The following is an 11,684-nucleotide window of genomic DNA, read 5'->3' on the forward strand; positions in this document are numbered from 1 at the left end:
GTTTGCACCTGTCACACTGTTTTTCCCTTCCAACTCCTCTCTGCAGTACGCCCACACGAACCGTTATCTACCCAATGTTCACACTCCAGTCCTAATACCTCTCCTCTTGCTAATTCTCTCTCTTTTCTTGAATCAATACCTCTCTAATTACCCTTTTTACCACCAAAACGAAAATTAAATATAATGAAGGTTTAATGGTTAATTAAGTCCCCTAACAAGATGTTCCCAGCCCTCTGAATTACCTATCGATTGGCTGCTAGGGTTCCTAAACCCTTTCATATTCATACTAACGAAATTTTGGCAAAAAGAAAATTGATTAGTTCTCAACAAGGTTTGAACCTACAACCCATCACTCACCAAGTCAATTTCACAACCATTCAACCAATTCATCTTTCATGATAACTCCTACAATTTTTTAGGAATTTATCATCACGCCACGCATTCAATATATAATTAAACAAAAAGGCATAAATTAAATAACATTCAATTGACACACATAAGACTCGAACCCAAGTCCTCACACACAATAAAATACTCTCAACCACTTGAGCTAGTACTTATCCACGTCATAGTTCCACACATTAATTGCTTTAAATGTTTCCATTACCCGCCATAATTAAATAATTATTTAAATAACTATTTAATTTTTCTTGGGTCTTACAGAAACCTCATTCCTTGGGTCAATGTACCAACATCGTGCTCAAAGTTGTCATGCAACATTGTGTGGTGGTCATAAGCGTTTGGGAATTCCTAGTGTGGGGTCTGGTTGTATTCTTCATATAATTGGAAGTGTTGTGGTGGGTTATAGGGGACATGTGTCTGAGGGTGAGGGTGAGGGTGTTGTTGTTGTATGGGGTGGACATCTAGGGTTTGGTCATGGTCATCATGTTGATCAAAAAGTATATTGCCCTCATCTTCACTTAACGCGTCTAAGGATGCTGTAGGTAGACCTAGGTTTTCAACTTCTATGATAGCTGGAGGAGAGGACCTTTGGGTGTTGTGATGTGTAGGAGTTTGAGAAATAATTGAGGTAGACGGACCGGTTAGTAGTTTGGTATATGATTGTATATTGAAATTAAAAGTTGCATAAACATTTGATGAAGAAGAACATCATAAATAAAAATACATACTTCAAATAAGAAAATATAAACCTCAATCTAAGTTGAGGGACATGTTGAAGTTATTAGAAAAATCAAAATAAACTTCGTCATGGATTGTGTTGTTTTGTCTTGCTGTAATAAACGCCATTATCTCAATTGAAAGATGACATGCTTTTGCCATTCCCATGTAAAAAATGGACTCAACATCGTCATCTCCACACATCGTACAAGATCGGTAGTATGTAATGTCGCCCGATATGAAGATCGATAACTTGTAACGTAAGTCTACTTCATAGTCGTCCAATGTTGCACAATTGAATTCCTTGAAGATTGCCTGCTTAAGTTGGGACAGCGTCATGGTATTTGTTATGGTCACCCATGCCGTGTTGGAGCTAATGAATTTATCGGAATAGGTATCTTCAACATAGATGTTGCCATTGAAGTACATCAACACAGTGAATGTTGTAGATGTCATTTTTGGGGTAGGAGTTTGCACTTACTTGATTAGATTGATGAATGAATTGATGAAGGACATTATTTATAGCCTGAATGGCTCAGTGTAGGTTACAACAATGACAATTTTTGTTTGTTTATGCTAATGGTTTAGATTCAAAGTAGACTAATCGAACGCACAAGATTTAGATCCATTTTGCAAAACAACCTTGGATTGTTTTTCATAGTGGTTAGTGATGTAGTGATTTTCCCTATGTGTTGCAGCTTTAATTATTTGGCATGTGATATGTCAAGTTAAAATTAAAAGCACTGAACCTGATAAGTGGTAGGCTTTAGTCAATGTCATCACGTGATACCAACATCACATGCATAGTTAATATACACACTGCACGATGAATGTCAATCAAGCTTTATCCCACTTTACTTTGTCACGTGAACCCACTTTAATGGAGGGGTCAAGATTTTTTTTGACTATCAAGTAACCAATCCGCTTATAAATTATTAGGTCGTTTAGTTCATAACCATAACTGTTTATTACCAAAACAAGGATGGTGATCCATCACGAGAATAACATTCACAATAGTTTTCTTGTTGCTATTAACTATGAAGGTCGTATTAATTGTGCTTTTTATGTGTCTACTACTATGAATTTACAGATGTTGAAAGAAGAAATTGCAAGCTATCGTTGCTGCAATCAGGGAAGAAGAGTCAAAGATGTATGGTTTCACAAGCCTGTGTTAGGAGAAGGGGACCAATATGAAACAATTAAGCTCCTCACGTTCGCAACATGGTTACCTTCTTCCTTCCACTCCCACATGATCTCCCAATGAAGCTTTCAGTGACCTTACATCCTCCTGAAAGTGACAACATGGATGCAATAAACTCAGCTACAGGCAATAAATCGATGACTAAAACTTAGTTCTTTATGTGTTTAGGGAAGTCTGAGTAGTGTGTTTAGTAATCTTTGTGATTAGTACTTAATTTCCATTAACGACTTTAGTGTGTGCAATGTAACAAAGTATTTGTGTTTACTTGAACTTTTTTTTAAGTACTAAGTACCTATTTTTTTATGACATTATGTATGGATTAATATTTGATGTCGTATCTGAACTTACGTCATTGGTTTAATAGCGTCTTCTTTGCATGGTGTACATGAAAAAAAGTCTCCAAAGTTAATCATGACTTATGTGGGCAGTTGTAATGGTAGAAATGGGGAGTTATGTTGGATATTTTGGTCATCAATTGCAGTACTTTAAAAAAAGAAAAAATTAAATGTCACCACCAAAAGTTCACCCTATTTTATTTTTTTTAAATATGCACATTTGATGGTGGATATTCAATGTTTAGGTTAGGAAAATTGTATGAAGAAAAATGTGTGTCAGTGACTACATTGTGTTATCATAAAAAGATAATTTAATTTTTGTAACCACCTGCAAGTGCAATTCATAATTTGGAACACTACTTCCCACATATTAATTCTTGACTCCCCACTTACGGATGACTTGAGGATTTAGACAATTGTTAAGTAAGACAAGCACCCACGACAGATAACGGAAATTATATGATGGAAAATTTGTTTAAGAGACTGAATTGTGTGATCACAATACCATATTTAAATTTTTTTAAATATACACTTGCAGTCCAAAATTTACAATGGTATTTCCCACATATTAATTCTTTACTCCCCACTTACGGATAAGTTGAAGATTTTGACAATTTTGAAGCACCAGAAACACGTTTGATGGTGGATATTCAGTTTTTAGGTTATGGAAATTGTATGAAGGAAAATGTGTGTCAATCCCTACAATGTGTGATGACAATACGATATTTCAAACTTTTAAAAAGATGCAGTCCAGAATCTACAACACTATTCCCCACATATTAATGCTTAACTCCTCATGTGTGGATGAGTTGAGGATTTTGACAATTTTTAAGTAAGACAAGAACCCCTGTTAGTGAATGAAAATTGTAGGATGGAAGTAAAATATTTTAAATATTTTAAGTTCTTTTTAAAATTTATGTTTTCTAATTTTTAATTGTTTTTTCAGTTTATTATTTATTTTTTATGTTTTCATATTTCTTAATAAAAATAAAAAATGTATTCTACTTCATTTAATTTTATTTAATATTTAAATTGATTTTAAAATAATAAAACTTTGAAATAAAAAAAAAAGAAAAAAAAAAATATATATATATATATATATATATTTATATATTTTCGTTTTTTTAACATTTAAAATTTCATTATTTCATGTATATATATATATATATATTATTTTAAATATGATTTTTTTTAATTCTTTTTTTATTTTTATTAAATTTTTGATAAATTATATTAAAATAAATTTAAATTTGAAAATATAAAAAAATAAAATTCAACAAATTTTAAAAATATGATTAAAATTAGATATTTAAATTTTCAATAAAATTAAAAAAAAATTCAAATAAAATAGAAAATACTATACACATTAAATATATAAATAAAATAATTATAATAATATCAACAAAATAAATAAAATTAAAAATAAAATAGAAAAATAATTAAAATTAAAATAGTAAAACTTTAACTAAAAATAATATATATATATATATATATATATATATATATATATATATATATATTCATTAATCCCCTAATCAAGCGATTTGACTTTCTGAGAATCTTTTCACTAACTTGACCGTCGAAGTCCTCTCTGCAGGTAACCCCTCATTGGTCCAGCCTGTGACACTAACGGATGAGATACGCAAGCTGAGGAGGAGCTAGCTCGAGAGATTACGGATTGATGTAAGGTGATATTTGTGTCTAACTTCTCTTATTTGTCTCTGCAGGAACATATATATATATATATATATATATATATATATATATATATATATTCATTTTTTTTAATTTAAAGTTTTATTATTTTAATTTAAATTATTTTTCAATTTTTTATTTAGCATTTTTTTTACTTATTTTGTATTTTCTAAAGTAATTTTTCTTTTAATTTATATATTTTATAATTTTTAAAAAGAATTAAAATATTTAAAATAGAATTAATTTTTTGACTTCCGGCAATGTTTTTTTGACTTTCGGAGGTCGACTTCTGATAATAATTTTTGACTTCCGGAAGTTGACTTTTGGTGATACATTTTGACTTCCGGAAGTCGACTTCTGGTGATATATTTTGACTTCTGAAAGTCGAATTCCAGTGATATATTTTGACTTTCGGAAGTTGACTTCCAGCGATATAGTTTGACTTCCGGAAGTCGACTTCTGGTTATATATTTTGACTTCCGGAAGTCATATATTTTAATTTTCGGAAGTCGATATTCGGAATAAATTTTGGGGGTGTGATGTCCATGGATTTCCTTAAATGGTCAAAGGATTTTTTGAGAATTTAAAGAAATTTTGGAGGTGCAGAAGAAATACTTGGAGGTGTAGGAAGAAAGACCCAAAATAAAATAGGAAAGTGATGAAGAAAAATACAAATTGGACTGGCCCATTGGAAAAAAAGGTTTTTTCTATTTTTTATTTTTCATTTTCCATTAACAAATTCTTATTTTAAGAAAATTTCTTAAATAATTTTAATTATTATTTTTTTAATATTTTCGATGTTATTTTTAAAATTATTATTTAAAAGAATATTTTTTTTAATTTTGTAATTAATTAATTATTTTTTAAGGTTAAATACAAAATAATTAACTAATCCTTTTATTTGATTTTTTAAAAATTATTTTTCTTTTTTTTTGTTTTCCATTTTTTGGATTACTGAAACAACTAGTTTCTGAATTTATGAAAATAAATTTTGTTCACCTGGACAAAATTCAAAATTGAGTGTTGAAATCAATCTTATGCCTTTAGTCATAATTCTTATAAGTTTTTGATAGCCTTTTATTTAAGTGAATAAGTAGTATTTCATGTGATTTTATTTGAACTTGTAAAGACTAAACAATACTTCTTTCGTATATGTAGGAATGAGTATAGTGTAATAGGTTTCACTTGCATTTGTTTGATCGGGGATGAGTTTATTAATGCTAGGTTGGTTAATTCAGATTTACATACTTCTTTATTTAACTACAAATGTAAAAGGGAGTAAGATTTCACTTGCATTCATTAGAACATGTGAAGTTAAATAAAGTCTTAATTGTATATGTTACAATAGTTGAAAGTCTAAACAAATAACTTGATGCTTATGTAAGTTAATTTGAAATAATGACAACAGTCAAATTTGGTGTTATTGTCGGAGAATACGGTTTCAATTTCATCACATTACTGTTTCTTTATTTTTGTTTGCATAATCATCTTAACTTGTAAATTGTGTTGAACAAATAATTTTCGTGCAATTTCATTGTCTACATTTTAGTTAAGTCTTTATTTGTACGGTCCATTAAGAGTGGATGTAAGACAAATCCACACTCAAGTTGAGCCAATAGTTGCTGAGAAACAAAAAGATACTCAGGTTGAGCAAAGAGTAACTTATTGAAAGAACTGATTGAGTCAAGAGTGACTTATTAAAAAGGTACTCAAAAGGTTAGGTTGGATTAGCTACAAGTTCAAATAATAGTCAAGAGACTAACATGGAATGGTTACAAACTTATGAAATACTCAAATTCTACTTCATAATATTAATAAGTTTAATGACACTCAATTAATTAACTCAGAAGTAAATACAGTTTGTGTAAATGCAAGTTTAGTGACACTCAATTAATTTTTGTTGTCCAGTTCTTTTCATTTATTTATATTGTATATTATTTTTATATGCTCTGGCTTCGAAAAATAATTGTAAGAATATAATTCTAACATTAATTATCTTCTTGTAAAAAATATTCAAACTATAATTCAATCCTTGGTTTTCTATTCTCACAAATTAAATCCTTTCTAAAACTAAAATCAAAATTAAATCAATTCCACTCGAACTATAACTAAAATGTGGGTTTTTTATTTTCAAATGCAACAAGAAATAAAAAAATAATGGAAATGGTGATAGAAAGGACCACCAATAATAGGAAATCGCTGTCAGTACTTCACTTTAATTTTGTATCGCCTGTTTGTCATCTTTTGGGTTCATCCCCCAATAATAGATCTTTAAATTAAATTGTATTTTATATCATTTCAAACAAAGATTTCATTTATACATGTAATTAATTCTCAAGTTTTTAAAATTAGACCGGTGATCATTTTGAACGATAGAAATTGAATCGTTTTAGAAAATATGGTTAATAAATTGAATCGAACATTTAGAGTATTAAATTGAAAATATTTATTACTATTGTTACCTATTACAATTCGAAATTGTCACGTGATACCATAATAACCTGATACGTGATAATTTATAAATTTTTAGAAAAAAATAATTAAAAAATTAAAAAAAAAAATTAAAATTTTACAGTTTAACATGTGGTATGTATAAACACAATGTTAATTCAACTTAAAGAAAAGATAAAATTGAATTTTTTTAAATAATTGTGGAACTAAATTGAAGCAACCGATCAAGTCGAACCAAACAAAAAAATTAGGAAACTAAGTAATTATAGCTTAATCTTTAATCATGTAAAAAGTGTGACACTATATTTTTGTTGTGTAACTTAATAATAAATTAGTTCTGGAAATTTATAATTTAATATTAAATTAACCTTGTAAGAATAATTCAATATTAAATTGATTTTTGGACATTAAGATGATAAAATAGACATCAAAAACTTATTAACAGGACGTAGTGGTCACATTTGAATGTTCAGACACGAAATCAGAATTTTTAATTATTGTGTGATATTAAATTGTTACAGAACTAAAATAATTATTTTGCAATTTTAATTTAGGTGCACAGTGATATGATTCAATGAGATACAAATAAAAAAGCTTATCTAGTCCACTTACTGAAGCGATGCTGCTTGAGTGATATAATTTTCCATGTCTGTAGTTTATTCAGGGAAATTTGAAATGAAGACATTTCTCTATTTCTTCTGCTCCTCCTCAATCCTTTGAACCCTTCGCAGTTACTTTCGTCACAACTTTGATACATTGATAGCTTCAAAATATGGTGGCCACAAACACAAAAGAGTTGGAGGCAGGAACAGTTCCCAGCTATGACAGAAGAAGTGAACTCAATGCATTTGATTTTTCGAAGGTGGGTGTCCAAGGACTGGTAGAAAATGGTGTGACAAAGGTTCCACCTATTTTCTATAGTTCAAGATCTAATCTCAGTGAAGACTTTACCACGGAATCAAACTCAAAATTTGCTATTCCAACCATTGATCTCACAGGCATCCATGATGACCCCACTTTGAGAGATGCTGTTGTGATGAAAGTTAGAAATGCAAGTGAGAACTGGGGCTTCTTTCAAATTACAAATCATGGAATTCCAACTCATGTTTTGAACGAGATGATCAAAGGAATTTCCAGGTTTCATGAACAAGATGCAAAGGTGAGGAAAACGTACTACACACGTGATTTGAGCAAGAAAGTTGTTTATTTTTCCAACTACAGTCTTTACCAAGACCCATCTACTGATTGGAGGGACACCATCATATTTTTCTGGACACCTAATCCACCCAAAGCTGAAGAGTTGCCCCAAGTTTGTAGGTTTGTGGTGATATTTTCTTTAACATCGGTCTTTCGACTCGTGACTTCAACTTTTGAATAATTTCTTAGGATAGTCTCATATCGGTGATGATATCTACACAACAATTCTAGTTTGGTGACGGAAATATGATAAATTCACTAGTTTATTCCTTAATCATCCTGTCCTTGCCTTAGTAAGTGTCTTGCTGCTTTCCAATTTATTGCAGAAAATCTTAGATCAGACTTTTAAGCAAAATTACGGTATATATAGCCGGTGTAAACATGACTTTACAAACTGATTTTGTAACTTTAGGTTAGATTTAAAATTCACTTCTTGATACAGTATCAAAGTTATTTATAGTTCATTTTAGTAAAATTTATTGTTTATTGGACCTATCATGTCATCTGTCATATTATTGGAGTACCCATAAATATTTAATCCATGTTGTAGAGATAAGGTCAAATTAAACTTAAAATCTACTTTTTAAAAAAGATAAAAAGAGAAAAAGTCAAATGAATCAAACTTCTTTGGTATATTAAAACAACTAATGTTCTTCAATTGCAGAGATATTGTACCTGAGTACTCAACAAAAGTAATGGCACTTGCTTCTACTTTGTTTGAGTTAGTTTCAGAGGCTCTTGGGCTTGATCGTTTGCACCTTAAAGAAATGAAATGTGAAGAAGGACTTGTTCTTCTGGGTAACTATTACCCAGCGTGCCCTGAGCCAGAGTTAGCTATGGGAACTAGTAAGCACACAGATGGTGACTTCATGACAATACTTTTGCAAGATCAAATGGGTGGTCTTCAAATTCTTCACGAAAATAAATGGATTGATGTACCTGCAATACATGGAGCTCTTGTAGTGAACATCGGAGATCTTATGCAGGTGCGCTGATCATGCATGAACAACATTGCCATTCAACATTTTAAATACTTTTCTTTAGCTATGGTGTATTTTACAGCAAAGAATGTTAGTTTGAAATGTAATGCAAAATACTAACATATTGTTTCTGTTTGTATTAATATAAACACAAGTGTTAATGCACAAGGTCATTAATATAATCGGCTGATAACTTTAATTGAATTGGAAAACAAAACAAGTAAATGAAATCAGGAATTTCAATTGGATTCAAAATAATCCCATGCTTTAAATGAGTTTCTATATAATTAAATATGAAATAAGTTTAAGGATTACTTAAAGTTTTGTGATATTTTTGTGTGTGCAGTTAGTGAGTAATGACAAATTTATCAGTGTTCAACACAGAGTTTTAGCAAACAATCTTGGCCCAAGAACATCAATCGCATCCTTTTTTGGAATTGGTGATCAGTCAGCAGAGGGTGTCTCAAAAGTCTTTGGTCCAATCAAAGAACTGTTATCTGAAAACAATCCACCAGTGTACAGAGAAACTTCTTTAAAAGACTACCTGGCGCATCAATACTCAAAACGCCTTGGAGCTTCTTCAATATCATTCTTGAAGTTGTGATTTTGTGCAAATTCATGCAACACTTGATATTTTAAGAATGACTTGTGCTTTATCTCATTCTACTACTAGACTTTGGTACAAGACCATGTGGCTTCAAGAACTAAAAACGAAGTTATATTGCATGCTTTGAAAAAACGTATATGTTCATATTACAGAAATAAACTATGTACTTTGGTTTTATAATATAAGCTCATGTGGGATGCCATGTGCACTTGAGTCTGATTTTGGTATTTCTAATGTTGGACAATTTCACAAGCCCGTCTACCTCAGTCGTTAGAGTACAAGCTCTTAACCGTTCCTTCTTGCACACACATAATTGGATTACAACTGAGATAAGATACCTTCCCATTGCGACCTTACGTGTAAAACCACTAAAGATTGATAAACGTGTGTCAAACTTTTTTCTGTCCTCTTTCTTTAGTACACACATTCAAACTTCATTGGTCACAGACTAAAACAATAATTATGCATGTTTGAAACACCCACAAAGCTAATTGAATGAACTTATCATATATGACTTATGAGTAAAGAAGGTACTAAAATAAGTTTATAATCAAAATTAAAGCAAAATAATTCCTCATAACAATGATTCTTGTTAAGATATTGAACAGCCTTTGTTCAATAATTTAGTTATCCTTTGTGGACGGGATTTTGGAAATCAACAAGGATGCCACTAATTTATTCACCTTTTACGGAAAATTCCAAAGAAAACATTCTTCATCATCTATTCCATATACAGACTTTTCAATCCTGATGTTATGAACTCTTGATAGTTACATTCATTACTCATATTTGAGGCATTGCAAAATGGTAGTAACAGGCACGCGTGAGTCGGAGGCAGAAACAGTTCAAGTTATGACAGGAAAAGTGAACTCATGGCATTTGATGATTCAAAGGCTGGTGTTCAAGGAGTGTAGAAAACGGTGTATAAAAAGTTCCACGTATGTTATATTGCGAGCACTCTAATGATCTCTCTTGTGGCTTAGTAAGTGCATCGAATTCAAAGATCAGTATCCCCATAATTGACCTCACTGGCATCCATGATGATCCTAATTTGAGAGATGGTGTTGTGGGAAAAGTTAGATATGCATGTGAGAAGTGGGGTTTTTTTCGGGTCATAAATCATGGAATTCCAACTCCAGTTTTGGATGAAATGACCAAAGGAAATCGCATGTTTCACCAGCAAGATGCAGAGGTTAGGAAAGAGTACTACACTCGTGATTCCTGCAGTTTGTAGGTTTGTGATAATTGTAATAGCACTTTTAAAATTATTCATACTTGCAAGTATTACAATTTCCTGACACAGTATTCAAATTGTTATATAATATCATTACACTTGCAGAGGTATTGTGGTTGAATACTCAAAATAATGGTTCTTGGTTATGCTTTATTTGAGTTACTGTCAAAGGCTCTTGGGCTTGATCATTTTGACCTAAAAGAAGGGTTGTGCTGAAGGGCTACTTGTTCTGTGCAACTATTACCCTCAATGTCCTGAGCGTGCATTAACTATGGAAAACAGAGAGCACTCAGAACAAAATTTGTTCAGTGTTGGCCAATTGATTGAAAAAGGTTTCAAAGTTGCTTTTGAAGACAATTTTTGCTTGATTAGAGATGCAACGAATTAGAATATTTTAATGTAAAAAAATTAAAGAGAAAATTACATTGGAGGAGGAGCAATGTGTTTTTCCAGCAAGGAGAACATTACATTAGTTTGCCACAAGAGGCTAAGGCATTATCACCACCAAGGGATACTGCAAATGAAGTCCAAGAAAATGACATGTAAGGCTTATTTGTTTGGAAAGCACTTCCAATCAATAGGTTTGAGCTTCTAAGACAACATATTGGTGTTTGCAGATCCTGAGTGTTAGTGAAATACTTCAGGATTGAAACATGTCTACATTCAAAATTTGTTATTTCTAGAATCACAATGGTAGTGGGAAGTTATTCTTAAGTTTTATAAATTGAAATGTTTTTATTTTAAATTAACATGATCAGATATTCATTTGTTCTTCATCAAGCAAATTTTGTTTTTTCTTTTTCAAATTTCCAACCGTAAGTCTGTAAATTATATTGTTAATTGTAGGAATAACAAAATATCGACG

General features: G+C 30.9%; 1 protein-coding gene and 1 pseudogene across 2 annotated transcripts; both read left to right on the top strand.

The window, feature by feature from the left end:
* Positions 1-7,399: 7,399 nt before the first annotated feature.
* On the top strand, positions 7,400-9,767 carry LOC114174116 (1-aminocyclopropane-1-carboxylate oxidase homolog 1-like). 2 transcript variants are annotated; one of them, XM_028058888.1, is made up of 3 exons: positions 7,400-8,118; positions 8,663-8,984; positions 9,351-9,744. In XM_028058888.1, the coding sequence occupies exons 1-3, from the start codon at positions 7,574-7,576 to the stop codon at positions 9,420-9,422; spliced, it is 939 nt and encodes a 312-aa protein (XP_027914689.1). In that variant the 5' UTR covers positions 7,400-7,573; the 3' UTR covers positions 9,423-9,744. The 2 variants fall into 2 exon arrangements, with proteins under 2 accessions (XP_027914689.1, XP_027914681.1); XM_028058880.1 differs by having other exon boundaries at positions 7,403-8,118; positions 9,325-9,767.
* On the top strand, positions 9,620-11,522 carry LOC114188433 (annotated as a pseudogene).
* The last annotated feature ends 162 nt before the right edge of the window (positions 11,523-11,684 follow it).

Source organism: Vigna unguiculata, chromosome 1 (genome assembly GCF_004118075.2).
Source record: "Vigna unguiculata cultivar IT97K-499-35 chromosome 1, ASM411807v1, whole genome shotgun sequence".
NCBI lineage: Eukaryota > Viridiplantae > Streptophyta > Magnoliopsida > Fabales > Fabaceae > Vigna > Vigna unguiculata.